Raw genomic sequence first — 25,608 nt, 5'->3', positions numbered from 1 at the left:
TCCAGCATCGATCAGCAAGCCATAAATAAGGAGCACCTTGCAACCAGTGTTAAAAAACATAATGATAGGAAACAATAAATGAAGTAAGAGTTATCTTGTTCGTGAGTAGCGAAAAAAAAACCAACAGTTCTGCGAAGCAGAAGCAGGAGCAATAGCAGGGACGCGAAAGTAAAATTTAAAAAGAAGAGTGATGTCATAAAGCAGAGAGTCACATAGGACAGAGGCGGGAAACCTGAACCTAGGACAAGGTAACCATTTATGGTTTCCTATTGTTATGATTTTTAACGCTGGTTGCTAGGTGCTCCTTATTTATGGGTCCTATTTGGAAACGTAGTTTTTTCCTCCTTAGCCCTTTAGTAACTCTGTCCTCTTTATTGGTTAGCGCTGGTTGGCCTTTCTCACTGGCGGCACACTAACTTCCTCTGCACATTTTCTCTCAGGCTTTCACCAAATTCTCCCTTGGAATGCAGGCAGCTTTATGGCACACACACCTTCCTTCCAGTTAACATATCACACACTCACCCCGGGTTCCTCATTGAGTTCCCCATCTGGACTGCTATTTCAAAGCCCTTTTATTTTTGTTCTGTTTCATGTTCTCTGGTTCTTAAGTCTGGCCGCATTAGGGGAAACCTTTTAATATTTTTATTTGTTAGATTATTTTTCACACAGTTCTTTACATCGGATTTTTGGAACTCATGTTGAGTGTCCTAGGCTTGCCTGGCCCTCTCTCTAGTGGGTTTCATTATGTCCTTCCCTCAGCCGTTGGTGCCAGTTGCTCTCAGCTATGGCATTTTTTAATTCTGATTCCCATTTTTTAATTCTGGTTTCCCTTTTTAGTTTTGGGCATAATCAATATATTAGACCTTATCATATGTTCTCAGATCTTTGTGTGTTCAGTTTTTTTCCCATTCTGCAACATCACGTTTTCAGTTAATACATATTATCCACTTTTTTATGATTACACGAGAATGTAATGCTCCTCATATCCAATATGTATTACATGCCATTTTATGCATTATTTCTCTGCATTTTATGCATTTGATGAATTTCCTCAATCTGTTTTAATTTCAATTTCATTTGTTTTCATTGCATCTGTTATAAATATGATTCGTCCTGTTGCATTTCAGTCATTCCATGTAAGACTTTATTCATTTCATGTTATAATTTATGCATTTCATGGTTTTTACTGTTCTCTTGTATCCATGATTTCTAAATGCTTTGAATTGTTTTTATTGCTTTACAATGGTTCCATGTATTGTATTATTTTATGTTTTTCATATCACATTTTTATGCATTTTATTGTTATTGCTTCCATGTACCTATGATTTCTTTTTATTTATTCATTCAATTTTCTATACCGTTCTCCCACGGGAGCTCAGAACAGTTTACATTAATTTATTCAGGTACTCAAGCCTTTTTCCTGGCAGGCTCACAATCTATCTAATATACCTGGGGCAATGGGGGGATTAAGTAACTTGCCCAGGGTCACAAGGAGCAGCATGGGTTTGAACCCACATCCTCAGAGTGCTGAGGCTGTAACTTTAACCACTGTACCACACTCTCCTTCAGGCTTCTTATTTATGCATCAGTCTTTTATATCATTACTAAGCTGATAGGTCTGACTATTTGTAGGTTTTATCTACATTTATTATTTATCTTTGAAAACCCCCAAAATATAAATGATAATTAACATTTTCTTTGCATACAGTGTGCTTTGTGTTTTTTTTAATTTTGTGGATACCATTATGTATTAATAAAATTATATTGTGTGTATCTGAAAAATGGATGGAAGAAATTGCATTACAATTAGTACTATTATTATGGGGGTGGAGTCAGGGGCAGAGTTTGGGTGGGTCAGGGGCGGAGTTTGGGTGGGATTGGGGTGGGGCTAGGGCAGGATTGGGGGTGGGACTGAAAATTAGTCGATGTCCCGTTTTGAGGGAAAAAGTAAATGGTCACGTTACTCACAGACTATGCATGACTGCAGCATCCCCAGCCAACCCAGTATTTTGCAGATGCTTTTAGGTCTTACATCATAGATCTCTTTGATCATCAATGTTTAATTAACATGCTTATTGTCAGACCATTTCTTATCACATTTTACCATCTACTGGAAAGAATGCCAGAATAAGTTGAAAAACGAGAGTTATTAAAGAAACAAGAGGCAAAATTGATAGTACTTTATTTTGGCAAAAAATGGATGGATGGTAATAGAGGCAAGATGGCATCAGAGCAAGATGTGTAGTTGAGAGTTCCTATCTGTGGGATCTTTTTTACCTGGAAACTCTTTATAAATCTATGATTATGATGCCCAAAGAGTGAGGCAGAGGGTGAACCCTCCAACCTCTGCTGTTTCATCTCCACATCAGACTGTAACAGCAGCGTTTACAGTCAATCTAATTACATTGGGCAAATCTGCTGCTGTGTTGGGGGAAGAACACAGCTTGGATAGCGAACCTACGTTGAGCCCGAGAGGACCTTACACACCCCCAATGCTCAGAGAGGTCTCAGTGGATCAGACACTCAGGGAGGGCCCTCAGAGTTTTTCTGGAGGCGTGCGGACTGAACTTGAGTCTGACCTGGAAGAGTTAGATCTGAGGATGTCGACTCCAGTGGTTGAGTCGCCTTAAGCTGGGAGCCTTATGTCTGTGAGACCGAGTGGTGGTGAGGGAGAGGGAATTCGAGGCCTGGCTGCTGCTGCAGGAGCCAATGGAAATCTGGCAAATGTTTCCCCCCTCAAGCCGCTTCAAAAACCACAGATAGTTATGCTGGATTCGCTATGGAATGCAATCGAAAATTTACTTTCTTTATGTACAAACTTTGTGACTATTTCCTTAAACTATTTCCTCTAAAAGTAAACCTTCTCAAGGCTGTAACTCAGCAACATACAATAGAATTGGCAGAAAGAAATACAAGCAGCCATCCAGTTGGAGATGGTACGCTTAGAGATTGGATGTCCCAACATGTTTGGATCAAAGGAGACAAAAAGTTGAGGAGCAGTTGTGTGTGGTTTGGTGCGTTCCAAGTAGAAGGCCAAAGCACGTTTACAGTCCAGAGTATGAAGAACTGATTCTCCAGAATGAGAATGAGGCCTTGGAAAAAACACTGGAAGTACAATAGATTGATTGAGATGAAATTCTGAAACCACTTTAGGTAAGAATTTAGGATGAGTATGGAGGTCCACCTTGTCATGATGAAATACTGTGAAAGGAGGGACCACTACTAAAACTTGTAGCTCACTGACTCTGCGAGCAGACATGAGAGCAATGAGAAAAACCACTTTACAAGTGAGATATTTGAGATAAGCCAAAGCCATTGGTTCATCAATTGAGCAAGAACAACATTGAGATCCCAAACCACTGGAGGCAATTTGAGAGGAGGTTTGACATTGAAAAATCCTTTCATGAATCTGGAAATCACCGGATAAGCAGAGAGGGGTTTCCCTTCAAAAGGCTGATGGAAAGTAGCATTTGCACTGAGATGGACTCGGACTGATGTAGACTTGAGGCCAGAGGTGGATAATTGCAAAATATAATCTAGAACAGAAGATAAGGAGGAATCTTGAGGCTCCTTATAGTGAGAAATGCACCACGTAGAAAATCTAGTCCATTTTTGGTGGTAGTATTGTCTAGTGGCAGGTTTCCTGGAAGCTTCTAAAATGTCTCTTACAGGTTGAGAAAACTGAAGAGGAGTTATGTTGAGAGGTACCAAGCTGTCAGGTGTAGAGACTGCAGGTTGGGATGAAGTAGAGATCCTTGACTCTGTGTAAACAGAGATGGAAAAACTGATAGAAGGTACGGCTCCCTGCTGCTGAGTTGAAGTAGAAGGGAATACCAAGTTGTCTCGGCCACCGAGGAGCTATCAGAATCATGGTGGCATGATCGTTTTTCAAGTTGATACGAGTCTTGCGAATGAGAGGGAATGGAGGGAATGCATACAGGAAGAGATTCGTCCATTCCAGTAGGAAAGCATCTGCCTCGAGGCGATGAGAATATATCCTGGAGCAGAACTGGGGCAGTTTGTGGTTGTGGGGAGCTGCAAAGAGATCTATCTGAGGCGTTCCCCACTGCGAAAAAATGTGATGAAGAAGCGAGGAATTGAGTGTCCATTCGTGAGGTTGCAGAAGACGATTCAAGTTGTCCGCCAAGCAATTTTTTGCCCCTTGGATGTAGACAGCTTTGAGGAAGGTGTTGTGGAAGATTGCCCAGTCCCAAACCTTCAGAGTTTCTTGACAAAGAGAGGGAGATCCCTTCCCCCCCTATTTGTTGACATAGTACATGGCGACTTGGTTGTCCGTCCAAATGAGGACTACCTGGTCATGAAGAAGATATTGAAAAGCTTTGAGAGCGTTGAAGATCGCTCTGAGTTCCAACAGATTGATTGATCCGTACTGGTCCAATGGCCTTGAGTATGGAGACCATCGAGATGAGTGCCCCAAGCATAGGTTGAGGAATCTGTTGAGGACCTTCTGATGGGTGGGGCTTTTGAAACAGTAAGCCTCTGGAGTGATTGGAAGAGAGCATCCACCAGCGAAGAGACTGTCTCAAGGAAGGAGAGACTGCAATGTGTCGAGAGTGGGTCGCAAGTCTGCGTCCACTGAGATGCCAGGGTCCACTGAGGAATTCTGAGGTGAAGTCTGGCAAAAAGAGTCACGTGTACTGTGGAGGCCATGTGACCCAGTAGTACAATCATGTGTCTTGCTGAGATTGAAGAGCGGGAAAACACTGCATGACAGAGTTGAAGGAGAGCTTCCAGACATTAGAAACATAGAAATTAACGGCAGAAAAGGGCCTCAGCCCATCAAGTCTGCCCACACCAATGCCCCACTCCCTGACTTTTATTCCCCTAGAGATCCCACGTGAATATCCCATTTTCTCTTAAAATCTGACACATTGTTGGCTTCAGTCACCTGCTGAGGTAGCTCGTTCCAATGATCGACTACCCTTTCGGTGAAGAAGTACTTCCTGGTATCACCATGAAATTTCCCTCCCCTGACTTTCAGCGAGTGCCCTCTTGTAACCGAGGGCCCTGTAAGACAGAAGATATCATTTTTGACCTCTATACGCCCCGTAATATACTTAAAGGTCTCAATCATGTCTCCCCTCTCTCTTCGTTCTTCCAGCGAGTACATCTGCAGTTTTTTTAGCCTTTCTTCGTACGTGAGTTCCCTGAGCCCCAAGACCATCCTGGTAGCCATTCGCTGAACTGACTCAATTCTTAACACATCTTTCCGGTAGTGCGGTCTCCAGAATTGAACACAATACTCCAGATGAGGTCTCACCATGAATCTGTACAGCGGCATTATGACTTCAGGTTTTCTGCTGACAAAACCCCTACGGATGCAGCCCATCATTTGTCTTGCCTTGGACAAAGCCTTCTCCACCTGATTGGCAGCCTTCATATCATCACTAATGATCACACCTAAATCACGTTCTGCCGTGGTCTTGGACAAGGTTTCTCTATTTAGTGTGTAAGCTCTGTGTGGATTTTTTTTACCTACATTGTTGCGGAAGGAATGCTCTGAGTTGGATAGTGTCCAGAACAGCTCCGATGAATTGTAGATTCTGAAATGGCTGAAGTTGGGATTTGGGAAAGTTGATTTCGAATCACAAACTTTGTAGGAACCACGTAGTCCGTTGGGTCGCTACAATAACTCCCTGAGTTGTGGAATCTTTGATGAGCCAGTCATCTAGGTAGGGGAACACCTAAAGACCATGGTTCCTTAGAGCTGCTGCTACCAATACTAGGCACTTGGTGAACACTCTGGGAGATGAAGCCAGGCCAAAGGGTAGCACTCTGTATTGGTAATGCAGATTCCCCACCTGAAATCTGAGATATTGAAGGAGGCCGGATGAATGGGAATATGAGCATAAGCCTCCTTGAGATCCAGAGAGCATAACCAGTTATTCTGATCTAGGAGGGGATAAAGGGATGCCAGGGACAACATGCAAAATTTTTCTTTAACTAAAAATTTGTTGAGAGCCTTGAGGTCCAGAATGGGCCGCACATCGCCCGTGTTCTTCAGAACTAGGAAGTAACGGGAGTAAAAACCCTTGCTCTGCTGTTCCAAAGGAACTGGTACGATGGCACAGAGACGAAGCAGAGCTTGAGCTTCCTGAAGAAGAAGGGCGGTCTGGGATGGATTGGAGGGATACTCTCTTGGAGGAAGCTCTGGTGGAACCTGAGTTAAATGAAGAGAGTATCCTTCCCTGATGATTGACAACACCCAGAAGTTGGATGTAATTGTCTCCCATCGGTGATAAAAATGATGGAGACAGCCTCCTATGGGGGGCAAGAGAGGACAGAGACAGTACGGTGGAGATTATGCTTTGTATTAAACAGTCAAAAAGGCTGCACAGCCTTAGGTGCAGCAGAAGGCTGAGGTTTCTGGTGCTTCTGTTGCTGCTGTTTCTTGGGAGGCGGACGATTGTAAGGAGCCACCCTCAGAGCCTCTGGAAAATTGGAGGAGGTCGTGAAGGCTTGGCAGGAGCTGGCTTAGGCTTTGGTCTGACAATAGAAGCAAAATATTTTTCATGTTCAATTTCTTTGTGGCTGCCTCGATAGATTCATCAAAGAGGTCATTGCCTGCACAAGGAATGTTAACTAAGCGGTCCTGAACATTAGGGTCCATTTAATGGTACGAAGCCAGGCCAGGCATCGCATTGCTACAGAGAAAGCAGTGGCTCTGGCTGACAATTCAAAGGCATCATAAGAAGACTGAAGAAGATGTAATCTGAGTTGTGACAGAGTAGCAACGAGTTCTTGGAATTCAAAATGCTTCTGTGTATCCAAATAGCTAAGAAATTTGGGAAGAAGAACAATGAGGAACTTGAGATAAGTAACAAAATTAAAATTATAGTCAAATGTATTTTATTGAGCTCAACAAGTAGAAAAACAGAAGTACAACAAAGGACACCTTCAATGTACCGGAACCCGAGGAGACCATAAGTAGGGATCAGGATGAAAAACTGGAGACCTTAGAGGTAAGCTATGAGGATGTCCTCCGACAGATAGACAGATTGAAAAGTGACAAATCACTGGGCCCGGACGGAATCCACCCAAGGGTACTAAAAGAAATAGCAGACACACTCCGACAAATCTGTAATCTATCCTTAAGCACTGGGAAGGTACCGGAGGACTGGAAGCTAATGAATGTCACACCTATCTTCAAAAAGGGATCGAGGGGTGACCTGGGGAACTACAGACCGGTGAGCTATAGACCGGTGAGCTTGACTTCGATTCCGGGCAAGATGATGAAAGCATTAATAAAGGATAGCATCTGTGAACACATAGAAAGAAATGGACAGCTGAAACCGAGCCAACATGGCTTCTGCAAGGGAAGATCGTGCCAAACAAACCTACTGCACTTCTTTGAAGGGATAAACAGCCAGATGGACAAAGGGGAATCCATAGATATCATTTATCTCGACTTCCAAAAAGCCTTTGATAAGGTCCCCCATGAGCGGCTACTTAAGAAATTGTCGAACCACGGGGTGAGAGGGGATGTACACAGATGGATCAGGCACTGGTTGGCCGGCAGAAAACAAAGGGTTGGAGTGAAGGGCCAATACTCCAACTGGCAGAGGGTCACAAGCGGTGTTCCGCAGGGGTCGGTGCTGGGACCACTGCTGTTCAATATATTTATCAACGACTTGGAAACGGGGACGAGGTGTGAAGTTATAAAATTTGCTGATGACACCAAACTCTGCAGCAGAGTTAGGAACACAAAGGAGTGCGAAGACCTGCAAAGGGACCTAAGCAAACTGGAAGAGTGGGCAAACAAATGGCAAATGTGCTTTAACATAGAAAAATGTAAGGTCATGCATATAGGGAAAAGGAACCCGAGGTACAGCTACAAAATGGGGGGAACATTGCTGGGGGAGAGTAATCTTGAAAAAGACTTGGGTGTGCTGGTGGATACAACCATGAAATCATCAGCGCAATGTGCAGCGGCCTTGAAGAAAGCTAACAGAATGCTGGGCATCATTAAGAAGGGAATTACAACCAGGACGAAGGAAGTCATCATGCCACTGTATCGTGCAATGGTGCGCCCGCATCTAGAGTACTGCGTCCAATATTGGTTGCCTTACCTCACTGCGTCCAATATTGGTCGCCTTACCTCAAGAAAGACATGGCGATACTTGAGAGAGTCCAGAGAAGAGCTATGAAAATGATAAATGGCATGGAGGACTGTTCATACGCTGCCAGGCTGGACAAGCTGGGGCTGTTCTCCCTGGAAAAGAGGAGGCTTAGGGGAGACATGATAGAAACTTTCAAGATCATGAAGGGCATGGAGAAGGTAGACAAGGATAGATTTTTCAAACTACGGGGAACCACAGGCACAAGAGAGCACTCGGAGAAACTGGAAGGGGACAAGTTTAGAACCAATGCCAGGAGGTTCTTCTTCACACAGAGGGTTGTGGACACATGGAACGCGCTCCCGGAGGAAGTGGTCGGGCAGAGTACACTACGGGGATTCAAAGAGGGATTGGATGGATTCCTGAAGGATAGGGGGATTGAGGGATACAGATAAGAGTATGGAAAGAGTATAGATAAAAACAAGGGGGCTATAGGGCTAAATCAAGATAACATGGGCCGCCGCGGGTGCGGACTGCTGGGCACAATGGCCCTCTGGTCTGACCCAGCGGAGACAAATTCTTATGTTAGTATGTTCTTACAGAACAAGCTCACATTTTAAATGTCAGAAAAGCAACCCCCCACCAGTTCACCCACACATCCCATACCCCAACCTCAAATTTCTTGAAAGAGTCCCAAAACCAGGTACCACAAAGTAGCAGGCCAGGAACAAGGATATAGAAAACAGTCAAACAGAGAAGACAAGCTCATAATAAAGGCAAACCAACCCCTTCCCCCGATATCCACCTCCCAAACACCCCCCACCCCCAGCCCTCCTTCAAGTCTACCCCAAGATACTAAACAGGATTGAGATGCAGAAAATCCCAGAGAAAGCAACAGGTGGAGGCAGCAGTCCCAAGCAACAGAGCAGCCGGTCAACAGTTCAATAATCGACTAGGAGCCACTGGGGTCAAAGTGTTCCAAAAAGGCTCCCATGTCCGTTGAAACGTGTGCCCAAGTAGTGAAGAAAAGTCCTGCACGTCTCTGTGTTCCCACTGCAACAGGGTGATCAGGCGACAGCGCCAAAGAGAATAATCAGGACTCTCCACCTCCATCCATTTAAGCAAAATGCACTTTAGGGCTATCGTTACTGCCCAACGAAGGAAAGCAGCAGTTCCCAGTCGTTGAGGAGAAAAGTGAAGAGGAACTCCAAATAAGAGTAAAGGGGAATGTTGGAGGCATATCTGCCAGATCAGCGAAAAATAGCTTCCCAAAAAGACTGAATGGCAGGACAGGACCAGAACATATGTCCCAGGCCTGCTTCAGGAACATCACAGCGGAGACAGGCAGCAGTTGCTCTAAACCCAGAAAGGTGAGCCCTTTTAGGGGAGATATACAGTCTTAAAACCAATTTATAATGTTGTTCCCAAAAGGTAGTACATTTACGAAAAACAGGTAACTTTTTGACAGCACTGGTAATAACATCATCGGGCAACTGTATAGAGAAATCACGAGCCCAGGCGTCCCGCAATCGGATGTGATCGAGCAAAGGGGACTTATCCTTCAAATGCCTATGATGAAATTTGAGAGGAACAGGGAGCTGGGAGCCAATAGTGAAGGCCATGGATAACAGTTCTTGGTGATCAGCCATTAGATGGCAAGGGGGCAAGGAACCAATATAATGATGAAGTTGCATATAAGCAAAGCCATTAGTATGAGGGAGATCAAATTCTGCACACAACTGATCAAAGGATTTGGTCTTCTCATCATCTTCCACCAATTGAAACAAGTAATGAATCCCCCTTGCTGACCATCGAGCGAAACTGGCCCCAGCCACCCCAGGCAGAAAATTCCCATTGAAACGCAGAGGCAAAAAGGGGGAAATAGTAGAACTGATAGAGTGGAATTTACAGACCCATCGCCAAACCTTCCTCAAGGGGGCGATGTAAAACTGTAAGAGGAAGAGGCTCAGGGGGAGTTGAAGGAACAGAATGAAAATAGGCACTAAAGCGAATCTTAGAAAAGCAAGAGAGTTCAAGGGATGTGTTAGTAAAAGTAGTAGTACCCCGATAGAAATCATTAATATGACGCATACCAAAGCCGACCGTCAGAAAGCAAATATTCAGCAAGCCCAGACCGCCCTTATACCTGGGAGAAGCCACCTGCCGATAAGGTAAGCGAGCCCGTTTACCTGTCCAAAGAAACCTCTGAACCACATGCTCCAAGCGTTTTTCATCTTTAGAAGTTAAATAAAGAGGGAGGACTTGAAAAACATACAACCAACTAGGGACAATAAGCATATTATATAAACTCTCTCTGCCCATAGTCGATAGTGGAAGGCCCCTCCATAATTGCAGACAAGGGACAAGAGCCTGAAATAGGGGCTCTACATTCAGATAATATAAGCGGGAAAGGTCAAGTGGAATAAGAACCCCCAAGTATTTCACCACAGACTCCGCCCAGCTTAAGGGAAAGGAACCCCTCCACACCGTACGAACCGTAGGACAAGAGGAAAGGGCAACCAACTTATCCAGATTAAGAGAGAGACCAGAGTGGAAACCATACTCAGAGATAAGGTCCAGTGCAGACGGTAACGAAACTTCCGGGTGAGTAAGAATCAAGAAGATATCATTTGCAAATGCCAAGATCTTTAAAACCACACCCGCCACCCTCAGACCCTGCACCTCCTCAAAAGTACGTAGAGTGAAGAGCAGTGGTTCCAAGGCAAAGAGAAAAAGTAGAGGAGAGAGGGGGCATCCCTGCCTGGTGCCCCGGAGAATAGGAAAGGAGTCCGGGCGGGTACCATTGACCAACAAGGATGCCTGAGGATTAGAATATAAGGAATGAATGGCGCGAAGGAAGAACTCCGTAAGCCCAACATACTCAAGGGTGCGAAATAAAAGGACCAATGAACAATGTCAAAAGCCTTAGAGGCATCCAAGCTAACAAATAAAGCTGGAATCTGATGGTGTTGACAATAAGCTAGTGCAAAAAGGACCTTCCGTACATTGCAAATCGACTGCCAGCCGCAAACAAATCCACCTTGATTTTCATGAATCACAGATGGAAGATGAGGGGCTAAGCGATTGGCTAGTATACGGGAAAAAAGCTTAAGATCAATGTTAATCAGAGAGCTCGGGCGATAAGAACCAGGATCCTCCGCCCTCTTTCCAGGCTTTAACATTCCCCTTTGCTCTTATTTAACAACATCGTGATAAGCGCCTCTTTAGCAAAACGGGGAAAGGAGCCATGATCTACAGACAGGCTCCAGGAATCCAGAGTCACTACCCGCCAGCTCAATATGCAGTTGAGGGTCCAGGCTCCGAAGGCAAGGCATCCAAATACTTCTGGGCTGCTTCCACGATGTCATAGGTTTTCCACCAGGTGCCCGTCCAGATCTTCAGGAGCGCTGGGTAGAGCAGCATAAAACTCTGCTTGCGATCATAGATGAGGCTCGAGGTCGGAGTCGTGGAAGCAGGAGGCCGCTTTCAAAGTTGAGGGTGTGACTGAAGAGTACATCCCAAAAAGCTTCTCCACTAAAATCCGATGATGTTTGAAGTTGAAGAGTAGCACAGCGCTCGCACGACTTCGGTTGAAGGTCTGGCCCAAGGTACTTGAGGCACCAACGGTGTGGGTACGTGAGGGAAATCGCACGCTGGCACTGGCTACACTTCTTGAAGCCCGTTGCTGGCCGGGACATAGGAGGAAGAATAGACACAGCAAAGTAGAAGCCCACAGGCTGCGGCTGAGTGGCCTGACCCGCCAGTCGAACAGAGGAAAAATAAAGTGGTTTTTTTTAACTGTAAAGAAAGAAAAGAACACAGCGATTCGCAAAGAAAATAAACACAAACCGCGGTGAGAGAAGGCACGAAGTAACTAAGTTAAACGCAGAGAGTCAAAGACGGACTTCTCGGCTCCGCAGAAAACTGAGAACTGAGGAGACTCGCCCTGCGCTGGGCGGGAAGGTACTCGCGCATGCGCGGTGCAGCTGACTCAAAACTTCTACGTTTCTACAAGCAAGTCTGCTTGCGAGGCTGTCCGCATCCGGGCTCTATGGATGACGTCACCTATATGTGAGAATAGGCTGCCTGCTTGTCCTGGGATAACACATGTTCCTGGCATTCCATTGCTGGGTAGAAAAGCAAACTTTTATTGAATATACTCTAAAGAAGTATTGAATATGAATGGAATATGACAAATATGACGTGTGGTGAGTGATTGTATGGGATCCCATATGTGTGCGATAGTAAATATAAAATTGTTTGCAAACTTTATTTTCGGAACTGGACAACTTTCTTGGGGAAGAACAAGCTCTACAGGAGAGACGGACTGCACCAGAGCACGGCTGGGACGAGGATGCTGGCACGCAACGTCCAGACCGTCATAGACTTGGCTTTAAACTGAGGAGAAGGGGAAAGCCGATAATCGATCTGACCACGACACATCGGACCAAAGTATCAAATAAGGATACTGAGCAAGGACACTGTAAAAAAGGGCTCGGGACTGAGTGGGAATTTTTGGAAAAAGGACCTAAGGACACAATGCAGGGGCCCAGGGCACAAATAAAACTGGCAAGCAGGATTAACAGAGAACAACGGGAGCCAGAGGGGCAACCAAAAATGGGGAAACAGGCTGAGGACGAAACAGACACACCGCAGGAAGAGGATGACCGAGACGAGGCTCGGGGACTAGCAACCCATGAGGGGGTCGCCAGGAGCACCAAACCACGAGAAAAACCAGCAGGGAAGGCAAACAACCGGGACTTACATTGCCTATATGCTAATGCTAGGAGCCTAAGGGCCAAAATGGGAGAGCTGGAAGTCATAGCCAGCAAGAAGGACCTAGACATAATTGGAGTCACAGAAACGTGGTGGACTGATGACAATAAATGGGATGTGGCCATACCAGGGTATAAACTCTACAGGAGGGACAGGACACACAAAAAGAGTGGAGGAATAGCGCTATATATAAAAGACTCCATACCCTCAACCAGGATGGAAACAACAGTAAGGGCGGATGACTTGGAATCACTATGGGTTAAGCTACCGGGAGGAACTGGAGCAGACATAAAATTGGGATTGTACTATCGCCCACCTGGACAATTGGAAGAAATCGACCAGGACCTGGAGGCTGAACTGAGGCAGGTATGCAACAGCGGAAGTGTGGTGGTGATGGGGGATTTCAACTACCCTGGGATAGACTGGAGTATTGGGTACTCAAACTGCACGAGGGAGACCAAATTCCTGGAGGTCACGAGGGACTGTTTCATGGAACAGCTGGTCACGGAACCAACACGGGGAGATGCCACTCTTGATCTAATTTTCAACGGGCTAGGGGGACCGCAAAAGAGGTAGCGGTACTAGCCCCACTAGGAAACAGCGATCACAACACGATCCAGTGCAGGCTAGAAATTGGATCACCAAAAGTGAAAAGAACCACAACGACAGCACTCAACTTCAAAAAAGGGAATTATGATGCCATGAGGAAAATGGTGGGAAAGAAACTCAACGGCAACACAAGGAAGATAGAGTCTGTAGAAAAAGCCTGGACCCTACTCAAGGGCACGGTGCATGAAGCACAGAACCTGTGTGTCCCCAAGTTCAGGAAAGGGTGCAAAAGAATAGAGCAAAAAACCCAGTGTGGATAACAAATGCAGTGAAAATGGCGATAAGTGACAAGAAAGCATCGTTCAATAAATGTGTGCTTCGGTGGCGCAGAGCCTTGGTCAGAGTCGGGCTTTGTGGGAGGATTCAGCCCCGCGTCTTCATTTCTTTGTTACTGCATTGCAGCTCTCTCTGCCAACGGAGAGGGCTGATTTGTTGGCTGGGGCATGGAGCGCTGACCTAGAGAGCACTATTCCATCCACCTTGATTTCACACTGTTTTGTCTCTCTGCGAACTTTCTCCTTTAACAAGCTCCATAGGGAACAGGAATATAAATTTCTCCACCGCACCTTTATTTCACCGCAGAGGGCTTATCGGGCGGGATTTGCTGCTCAAGCCTGTTGTCCCAAATGTCCTGTGACCCCTGCCACCCTAGGTCATATGTTCTGGGCTTGTCCCCTGATACAAGCCTTTTGGAAGCAAGTGTGGGCTTTTCTGTCTTCTTTGTATCCTTCGTTGCCTGCATGTACCCCTAACATTGCCCTATTTTATGATGGAGCTGCTCTTACTCGATGCTCTGTTGGGCAGCGATTGTTGGTATTTAAAGCTCTCCTTATGGCTAAGAAGGCCATTTTGATATTCTGGAGGGCACCGCATGCTCCTTCCTTCTCTCAGTGGCGTTTAGCGCTCTTTGAATTGGCTCTTTTGGAATGGAGGGTAGCGGGGACGCATGTGGAGAGCCTTTGGACTAAATTTCAGGATGTATGGGAGGGGTACTGGCTGTCCCTTCCGCATCGAGAGAGGAGTATGTTGTTAAATTGTTAATCTATTGGGGTTTGCATCCCTCTGGGGAGGTTAGGTGTGGCCTCTACAAGTGACTGGTTTGTCCTTGGGGGTTTCTCTTTTCTTTTTATTTCTTGCTCTTGACGGGAGCTTTGCTTCCTTTTCTCCTTTTCTTCTCCGCTACTTTTCTAGGCTATGCTTTTGTTTGGCTTTGTATCTTTCTTTATTTTTCCAGTATTGACCGATTCCCGCACAGGTCTGGGAGGGGGGGGGTTGGGGGGGTGATGTTTAGTTGTTGGTTTTCCGTATCTGTATTCTGTTATTGGGCTGCCCTGTTTACTGTGGGGGAGGGTGGTTTTGGGTTATTATAAACTCATGTATTGGGCTTATGTTGCCATCTTGACATCTGCTTCCTCTTGCTTTGTTCCTTTCTGTTTGTAGTTTGCCCTGACTGGGGCGGATGGTGTGGATATGCGGATGCATTTTTGTTCTTTTCTGTTTTATTGTGCTGTTGATTTTGCCCATTAAAGAAATATTAAACATTAAAAAAAAAAAAAAACTGGAGAGGTTCCGGAGGACTGGAAAATAGCAAATGTCATGCCCATCTTCAAGAAGGGTTCAAGGGGTGACCCAGGAAACTACAGGCTGGTGAGCTTTACCTCGGTCCCGGGAAAGATGATGGAAGCACTGATTAAGGACAGCATCTGTGAGCACATCGAAAACAATGGGCAGCTTAAGTCAAGTCAGCATGGCTTCTGCAAGGGTAGGTCATGCCTCACATACTTATTGTACTTCTTTGAGGGAGTAAACAGACAGGTGGATAAAGGGAAATCCATAGACATCATTTACCTTGACTTTCAAAAAGCCTTCGACAAGGTACCACACGAAAGACTGCTTAAGAAGCTATGGAACCATGGGGTGCAAGGGGAGGTCCACCGATGGATCAAAAACTGGCTGGCAGACAGGAAACAGAGGGTTGGAGTAAAGGGCCATTAGTCAGAATGGCAATGGGTCACGAGCGGAGTTCCGCAGGGGTCGGTACTGGGACCACTCCTGTTCAATATATTTATTAACGACCTGGAGGCAGGAACAAAATGTGAGGTCATTAAATTTGCGGATGACACCAAACTATACAGCAGGATTAAAACCACGGAAGACTGCGAAGATCTCCAAAAGGATTTGACGACACTGGAAGAGTGGGCCAAAAAGTGGCAAATGAGCTTCAACATAGGGAAATGAAAGGTCATGCCTGTAGGGAAAAAGAACCCGATGTTCACTTACAAAATGGGGGGATCACCGCTAGGGGTAAGTAAACTGGAAAGAGACCTGGGAGTGATGGTGGACACAACATTGAAGGCGTCGGCGCAGTGCGCCGCAGCCTCAAGGAAAGCAAACAAAATGTTGGGTATCATTAAGAAGAGTATCACAACCAGGACGAAGGAAGTCATCCTGCCATTGTATCGTGCAATGGTGCGCCCGCATCTGGAGTACTGTGTCCAGTACTGGTCGCCGCACCTCAAGAAGGACATGGCAGTACTTGAGGGAGTACAGAGAAGAGCAACCAAGCTAGTAAAGGGTATGGAAAACCTCTCATATACTGACAGACTGAAAAAAGTTGGGGCTGTTCTCCCTGGAGAAGCGGAGACTTAGAGGAGACGTGATAGAAACCTTCAAGATCCTGAAGGGCATAGAAAAAGTAGACAGGGACAGATTTTTCAAATTATGGGGAACCACAAGTACAAGGGGGCACTCGGAGAAACTGAAAGGGGACAGGTTTAGAACAAACGCTAGGAAGTTCTTTTTTACCCAGAGGGTGGTGGATACATGGAACACGCTTCCGGAGGCTGTGATAGGTAGGAGCACGTTACAGGGCTTCAAAGAAGGTTTGGATAGGTTCCTAGAGGACAAAGGGATTGAAGGGTACAGATAGGAGTAGAGGTAGGTTATAGGGATAGGAGCAAGAGGTAGTTATAGAAATAGTCAGGGACCACTGCTCAGGCAATAGGCCTGATGGGCCGCCGCGGGAGCGGACCGCTGGGCGAGATGGATCTCTGGCCTGCCTCAGCGGAGGCAACTTCTTATGTTCTTATGTTCTTAAACCTGGAGAAATCATGAGAGGCAGCATCTGTGTTTTGACCTATCTGACCTTTAAGCTAGCCTACCATAGAAACTCTCTTCAGTCTGTAGATGTGAAGGGAGGGCTCCTTTGGCCCACACAGGAATTTGCAGTAAGGGGGCCTCACAAACGCAGGAAAAACCCAGACCTACAGCATTTGAGTTCCTGACACAAATAACTGTTTGGATTTAAATTTTTAGAGAATACTGAGAGAAGGAGTTTGTTTTGGGTATATTGTGGGGTTTTATGCATGTGAACAAATATATAATGTGTAAAACTTTTCTTTAATCCTGGTATCTCTAAGAGCTAAAAGGAATTCTATTATTGAACTAAGCTCAGCCTTCGTCAGTGATGAGCTGGCTGACCATAGGTACAAGGGAGTGATGTCATAATGGTCATGGCGAGGAGGATAGATGTAGCAAAGTGGTTAGCACTCTAAGGATGTGGGTTCAAATCCCACACTGCTCCTTGTGACCCTGGGCAAGTCACTTAATCCTCCACTGCCCCAGGTACATTAGATAGATTGTGAGCCCACCAGGACAGATAGGAAAAATGCTTGAAGTACCTGTATGTAAACCACTTTGAATGTGGTGGTAAGAATACAAAAAGGTGGTATACAAATCTCTTTTCCCTTCCCCTACATAAGCATGCACCAGCTTTTGTTCAGGGGGAGAATCCTCTATCTCCATATGAGACACTTAGCCTTGGAAGAGACGGCCCCCCATATAGAAACATAGAAACATAGAAATAGACGGCAGATAAGGGCCAAGGCCCATCCAGTCTGCCCACCCTAATGTCCCTCCCCTACCATTGCCCTGTGAATAGATCCCTCCTCTTCCTTTGCCCTGTGAATAGATCCCACGTGACGATCCCATCTGGCCTTAAAATCAGGCACGCTGCTGGCCTCGATCACATGTAGTGGAAGACTATTCCAGCGATCAACCACCCTTTCTGTGAAAAAGAATTTCCTGGTGTCAGCTCGTAGTTTCCCTCCCCTAATTTTCCACGGATGCCCTCTTGTTGTCGTGGGACCCTTGAAGAGGAAGATATCTTCCTCCGTCTCTATGCGGCCCGAGAGATACTTGAACGTCTCGATCATGTCCCCCCTCTCTCTGCGCTCCTCGAGTATAGCTGCAATTTGTTTAACCGTTCCTCGTATGGGAGATCCTTGAGTCCTGAGACCATCCGAGTGGCGATTCTCTGAACCGACTCCAGTCTCAGCACATCCTTGCGATAATGCGGTCTCCAGAATTGCACACAGTATTCCAGGTGGGGCCTCACCATGGATCTATACAATGGCATAATGACTTCCGGCTTTCGGCTGACGAAGCCTCTGCGTATGCACCCTATGACTTGTCTTGCTTTGGATGAAGCTTGCTCCACTTGATTGGCAGCCTTCATGTCCTCACTGACGATCACCCCTAGGTCACGTTCTGCTTCAGTTCTTGTTAGGATCTCGCCATTTAGGGTGTAAGTCTTGCATGGATTTTGGCTGCCCAGGTGCATAACTTTGCATTTTTTGGCATTGAAGCTGAGTTTCCAGGACCTAGACCAGCGCTCCAGTAGGAGTAGGTCGTGCATCATGTTGTCGGGCATTGAAACATCATCTATTGTGCATTTGCCCACTACATTACTTAGTTTGGCGTCATCAGCGAATAATGTTATTTTACCCCTAAGCCCTTCTGCCAGGTCTCTTATAAAGATGTTGAATAGGATTGGGCCCAAGACCGAGCCCTGTGGCACTCCACTGATCACCTCCGTCATTTCAGAGGGTGTGCCGTTCACCACCACCCTTTGAAGCCTACCTCCAAGCCAGTTCCCAACCCATTTCGTCAATGTGTCACCTAATCCTATAGAACTCATCTTGCTCAGCAACCTGCGGTGTGGTACGCTATCAAATGCTTTGCTAAAGTCCAGATACACGATGTCCAGGGACTCCCCAATATCTAGCTTCCCCGTCACCCAGTCAAAGAAGCTGATCAAGTTGGATTGGCACGATCTCCCTTTTGTAAATCCATGTTGACGGGGATCCCGTAGATTCTCCTCATCCAGGATCTTATCCAATTGGTGTTTTATTAGAGTTTCCATTAGTTTGCTTACTATCGATGTTAGACTCACTGGTCTGTAGTTTGCTGTCTCCATCTTGGAGCCTTTCTTGTGGAGTGGAATGACGTTAGCTGTCCTCCAGTCCGACGGAACGCTGCCTTTGCTAAGGGAGAGGTTGAAGAGCTTGGACAGTGGCTCCGCCAGGACATCACACAGCTCCCTTAGCACCCTGGGGTGTAGGTTGTCAGGCGGCGGGCGGGCGGCCGCCAGTGTTCCCTCTAAGCTGAGCAGGTGTCCTCCAGCTGCATTGCTACCACTAGGGGGTGGAATATTTTCAGTCGCTAAGGACAGGTATGTTCCCTGGAGTCCTGCAGAACTTGCCTGTCCCTCACAATTGAAAAATGTGACAGTAAAACAGCACCCTCTATTGGTGAGACTGTGGGTGGAGGACTCCTGCTCAGCTTAGAGGGAACAGTGGCTCAGGCCCCATTGCCTTGTTAACCTTGAGCCTTGATAGCTCACTGTAGACACTGCTGGGCGTAAACTCGAAGTTACTGAACGGATCAACTGAGTCAACCCTTGTCTGTAGATGAGGGCCAAGCCCCGGCACTTCTCGGGTGAAGACTGAGCTGAAGTATTCATTTAATAGTTGGGCTTTTTCCGAATCCTTTTCCACATAGTCTCCGTCTGGTTTCCTAAGACGTACAATCCCGCCTGAGTTTTTACTTCTGTCACTGATATACCTAAAGAAGGATTTATCTCCCTTCTTGATGTTTTTTGCCAGAGACTCCTCCATGTGAAACTTAGCCTATACATATACAGAATGTTTTGCCAAATTGGTCATGAACAAACTTTGCAATGTAATCTTAATTCTAATTTTGATGACATCACATGTCTGTGTATGAGTTACTAGCATGAAATACCCTGTATGTTGGGACGCGATACAAATCCGCGTACTCAGGTCTGAGACCCCTGCCATGCTTGACATTGAGGCTGATGCAGTACCGAGAAGTTTCTTGACAAAGTATACAGGCTTTAAGTGACCTCTCCTGAATGTGAAGACAAGGTCACACAAAGGCCTAGATTCTGTAAAGTGCACCTAACTTTAGATGTGCTGTAGGCATCCGATTTAAGTGGATAATGAGCGATTTAAGAGTCTTAAGCGTTAATTGGAATTTAGACAGAGTTAGGCGTCAGATAGGCGCTCTCAGAATATAGACGCGACATAGACGAGAGTTTTGGGGAAAGTCAATTGGTGAGTTTTAGGCTCTCTTTTATAAAGGTGCGCTAAATCCATTCCCCAACATGTGCCCCCTGAAATTGGCAAAAGGGATGCCCACTCCCTCCTGCAACTGGCCCTCCCCCCTAGCACCTCCCATCACAACTGGAAGGAGGGATGCCCACTCCCTCCTACCACCGCCTCACTGAAGTCCTGACACCCCCATCACGATTGGCAGGAGGGATGCCCACTTCCTCCTTCTGCCAACCCCCACAAAGCCCTGACACCCCCTTCACGATTGGCAGGAGGGATGCTGACTTCCACCTGCCGCTGATCCTAAAACCCTGACACCCCACATCACAATTGGCAGGAGGGATGCCCACTCCCTCCTGCTGCTGGAAAACCCCAAAACCTCACCCACCCATACCAGAGAAATCTGACATGCACCAGGGAGGGGCCTAAGACCCTGATTGGCTCAGATGCTTAAAGCCACTCACATAAGATCAAAGGGGCCAGCAGCAGGAAGGAGTAGGCATCCCTCCTGCCAATTGTGATTGGGGGCTGTCAGGGCCAGCAGCAGGTGTGTGCATCCCTCCTGCCATTCATGATTGGGGGGGCTTCAGGAAGGGAATCAGCAGCAAGAGGGAGTGAGCATCCCTCCTGCAAATTGTAATAAAGGAGTGTTAAGGCTTCGGGGGGGGCGGGGGGCAGTGGCAGGAGTGAGTGAGCAACCTTCCTGCCAATCGTGATTGGGCATTGGGAAGGGGGGGCGGGACATCAGCAGGAAGAAGTGGGCATCTCTCCTGTCGATTTTGGTGGTACGTGTCGGGGGGTGAGGCCTGCAGCCTACTCAGCTGATTGTGGAGGGGTATTTTTCCCCCCAATCAGCTTAGCCGGCAGGACTCCTTGAAGCACAGCATCGGGAATTCCTGCTGACTCAGCTGATAGGTGATTCCCTTGCCACAATGAGCTCAACCAGCTGTGTCTACTTTTAACTTTTAACATTTCAGGCATCTGTCGCGGCTCTAGGGAGATGCCTAGGGTCACTTAAACTCGCCAAAGGCCACTTCCAGGTGAAACCACACCCATGTCCAGCCTTGGACAAGCTTAGATGTCCCTACCAGTCTACAGTGAAGGCGTCCTGCCTCGTGGAGTTTATTTTTCTAAAAATGTACATCCTGATTGGCTACCAGATGGTGGTAGGACACCTACCGCTGCCTACAATCGGGATGTCCATTTATAGAATCAGCCCCAAACTGTATTACTTCCTGATACAAGTGCCTTTTTTTCAGCCCTGGGTTCTCAGATCATGAACTTAGCAACTTCTGGTGCCAAACTACCACTAAGCTAAAGAAGCAGCTCTCAAGCTATGACAGCAAGAGATCATCCTTATGCTAGCATGACTACTTATTTTCCTTCCTCATATCTATTAACAGTTATATCATGCTCTTGTGAAAAGTCTAGGCTCCATCACTTCAATACTCACTTTGTTTTCCAGCTTCTTCAGTTGGTAAGTGCCACATGCCAAAATATTATGCCAGCCAACCACAGGGCACCACTCAGTGGTGTCAGCACTGTATTCGGTGTCTATAACTTGCAGAGTTTGGATCTTGCACTGCCACGCCATAACAGTCAGCACTCATCCTACCACCTGGCGCATGGGAGGCAATAGAAGAAGTCAGGATATCACCTTAATACTCGAGTCAGAAATTGGGTGCAAATGTTGCTTTATCTTCCTTTATCTATACAATACCCAAATGAAGAAGAGGTGCCCGTCATAACATTTCCTTGCTAAATAATTATAAAAGGGATAAAAAAGCTCAGCCCCATAGTTCTACATATTATAAATACGGACTCAAGCATGTCTAAAGTTCCATTACAGTACTAGATTCCACCACCACATCCATAAGGGAGCTCAGCCTCTATTCTCTATCACTCAAAATGAGTCCTTCAGAGGACACCTGTAACTAGAACCTGATTAAAGGGAAAATTAGGTACTTACCTCGATAATCTTCTTTCTAGTAGAAAGGCACAATTCTTGACCAGTGGGTTATGTATCCCTACTCGAGAGTTTGTGTAGACAGCATCATCTGAGTTGTTGAATTAAACCAATACTAGGCTTTGTGAATACATCAAAACTAAGTGAACATATATTAAAGTTTGGGGAAATTAAAATGAGATCTAGTGAAAATCTGAGGCATTGTAATTAAAGATTGAAATGTTTAAATTGCTATATCTGCATTCTAGCAGTGCTAAGGAAATTCAACAGATTGATTCTGTGACTGTTAAGGAAAATAATTTATGAACCATTGATCATATACAAGAGGACTGAAGGGGATAGACATAGTAGATAAGGACAGGTTGTTCATCCTCTCCAAGGTAGAGAGAACAAGAGGGCACTCTCTAAAGTTGAAAGGGAATAGATTCCGTACAAACATAAGGAATTTCTTCTTCACCCAAAAAGTGGTGGAAAACTGGAATGCTCTCCTGGAGGCTGTCATAGGGGAAAACACCCTACAGGGATTCAAGACAAAGTTAGACAAGTTCTTACTGAACAAGGACGTACGCTGGTAGAGCTAGTCTCAGTTAGGGCGCTGGTCTTTGACCAAAAGGGCCGCCACGTGAGCAGACTGCTGGGCATGATTGACCACTGGTCTGACCCAGCAGTGGCATCTCTTATGTTCTTATTAAAGATAATAAGGTTCTGGGAGGAAACAGGAAAATCTGTTTTTGTACATGGAATCACAAATAACCACACGAATGTCAGCATTTCTATAGATCAGGATGCAGGGCTTTACTGACATGATTGGTGTCTGAAAAGGTCAAATAGGTCGAAAGTTATTTAGAAGTCATATGGAGAAAAAGTGAAACACTGACATCTTGCCGTGTATCTTGCCACTACACTTCACACCAGTAGAGGCAAGATTAACCCTACTGAATTCTGGTCAAATTATAACATCACTCATAACCAAGATGAGGAAAACAATCAATTTATGTGCTCCTAGATCAAAACCAGCATCCACATACTAAACGAAATAGCTCCACTGAAAAAAAGAAGGAAGAGACCTAGATACCTAACAGGCTGGTTTGACCCAGAGCTCCTAGAGATAAAGAGAGAATTAAGAAAGCTAGAAAGAAAATGGTCAAAACTAGGAACCTGAGACTAGAAATGCCTGGCACCAAAAGCTGAAAAGCTATAAAATCTCAGCCAAAGAAAAGAATAGAACCTTCTACGTCAACATAATTGGTAACACCTCCATAAACAGCAGCAAACTTTTCAGACTGGTCCATGACTTATATGACATTCAATCCCACACAAACCTGACAGAAGAATCCACAGTGACAGCCGACAACCTGGCGGACTTCTTCAACACCAAAGTAAATAACTTAAGATACTCTATAATGGATTCTCCAGACTCCCACTGGGACTACTCCATTCCACAAGACCTAGTCACCGCCAAAGCAGACATAAGCTGGTCCAACTTTAGTGAGACCGATTGGCAAACATTTAACAAATTCTACAACAAATACTTCAAATCATACTGCAGATTGGTCACTTGTCCCCCAGATGTAATGAAAGCAGCCCCAATCATCTTCAAAGCCAAACTACTCAACTGGGTCAACCTACAACTAATCGCAGGAATATTCCCAAAAAACGTAGGTCAAATTGTAATAACACCCATTAAAAAGAACAACAAAGAACCACCCAACAACCTAACCAATTTCAGACCTATCGCAAACATCCCTCTCGCGGTCAAAATAATGGAAGGGATAGTAAATGCTGAACTAAACTCATATTTAGACAAATACAACATACTGCACAACAACCAGTCAGGCTTCAGACCTGGTCACAGCACCGAAACAATCATGGCCTCGCTACTTAACCACCTTTATTCCCTTCTCACCCAAGGTACCAGCGCCATGATCCTACAACTGGACCTAAGTAGCGCTTTGACCTAGTAGATCACACCATTCTTTTGAACTGCCTAGAAGCCACAGGCATCACAGGCTACGCTCACAATTGGTTCCAGGGATTCCTCAGGAACAGATCCTACCAGGTATTCAAAGATGATAGCTGGAATAACAACTGCGGATTACCTCAGGGTTCCCCCCTATCCCCAACCCTCTTTAATATCTACCTCAGCTCATTAGGAAACCTACAACAAAGCCTAGGGCTCACCTTCTACATCTACGCAGACGACATTACTGTAGTGATTCCGCTAACCGCCCTAAAGTCACAATTCACCAACTCCTTAACCAACATCCTAAATCAAATAGAGTGCTGGATGATGGCCTTCAAACTGAAACTCAACACAGAAAAAACACCAAATTCTTCCTGGCATCACCCAACGAAAAGATAAAAGCAAATACAATTCACCTACAGAGCCGAGAATACAAAATTGACCAAACCATAAAGATTCTGGGGGTAACACTTGACAAACACCTAACCCTGGAAAACCACACAAACCTACTGTTTAAAAAATGTATTTCGGTTCTATGGAAACTTTGCACTATTAAAAAATTCTTCGATGAAAAGTCCTTCCGTTTACTAGTACAATCATCCATCTTAAACACCCTAGATTACTGTAACATCATATACCTAGGAGCTTATAAAAAGAACCTCAACAAGCTGAGATTAATTCAGAACACCGCGATCCGACTAATCCACGGTTTAAAAAAAATAGGAACACATTACCCCTTATTATCAGAAACTCCACTGGTTACCCGCAGAATCCAGAGTCCTCTTCAAGTTTGCTTGTTTTTTGTTACAAAGCTGTCTTTGGGATTCTTCCAACTTACCTAATCTCCCAGTTCTCCCCCGAGTCCAACAAGAGCACTCGCAGAACAAACCTATTTAATTACCCCTCCTTGAAATCTTACCAATACAAAAAGTTTCTAGATAGAATGTTATCATTCCAGGCAGCTAGGCTGAACACATGGCTTGGAAAACCATACTTGAGGACACTACATACGCAGACTTTAGAAAATCCCTAAAACTCGATTGTTTAACAAATTCTAAATTCCCATACCAACTCTTCCTCGCCACGACCCTCTTCCACACCTCGCCCCCCAATCCAAGGTCTGAAACTAACTTATACGTTCCACCTTGAATCTCATGTACTGACATAATGTATCTTTATTGTAACCCACCTGCACCCCATGTACTGACAAAATGTATCTTTATTGTAACCCACCTGCACCCCATGTACTGACAAAATGTATCTTTATTGTAACTCATGTACTGACAAAATGTATCTTTATTGTAACCCACCTGTATCTCATGCACTGACAAAATGCACCTTTATAGTAAACCACTTGTATTGTAACCCACTTGTATCCCATGTATTAACAAAATGTATCTTTATTATAAACCACTTGCATCCCATGTACTGACTAAACGTATCTTTATTATAAACCGTTTATATCCCATGTACTGTCAAAATGTATCTTTATTGTAAACCACTTTGAACTTCACGGTATAGCGGTATATAAGAAATAAATTATTATTATTGCTACTCCTTGGGTTTGGCCATGTACTAGTGACCTGGATTGGCCACTGTGAGAACAGGCTACTGGGCTTGATGGACCATTGGTCTGACCCAGTAAGGCTATTCTTATCTATTGGACTTGTTGCGCAAGTGAATTGTCCATCTTTTACATTTTATTTTTGGTCCAGGACAGAGAGTTAACTGAATAAATTACATTGAAAATATATGTTTTTGTAAATGTACCAGGCTCCACAGGATATACGTGTTTGGAAAGTC

General features: G+C 45.4%; 1 protein-coding gene across 3 annotated transcripts in view; it reads right to left on the bottom strand.

Annotated features, from left to right (window-relative positions):
* The window catches only part of DPH7 (diphthamide biosynthesis 7), a 259,140-nt gene that overhangs the window by 192,111 nt on the left and 41,421 nt on the right, over positions 1-25,608 (bottom strand). For all 3 annotated transcript variants that reach the window (XM_033960736.1, XM_033960738.1, XM_033960739.1), the window contains exon 2: positions 21,330-21,494. In XM_033960736.1, coding sequence (XP_033816627.1) covers positions 21,330-21,470 — 141 coding nt within the window. In that variant the 5' untranslated portion in view covers positions 21,471-21,494. The remainder of the gene's footprint in view (positions 1-21,329; positions 21,495-25,608) is intronic.

Source organism: Geotrypetes seraphini, chromosome 10, assembly GCF_902459505.1.
Source record: "Geotrypetes seraphini chromosome 10, aGeoSer1.1, whole genome shotgun sequence".
Lineage (NCBI taxonomy): Eukaryota > Metazoa > Chordata > Amphibia > Gymnophiona > Dermophiidae > Geotrypetes > Geotrypetes seraphini.
This window is presented reverse-complemented; position numbering and strand designations above follow the sequence as displayed.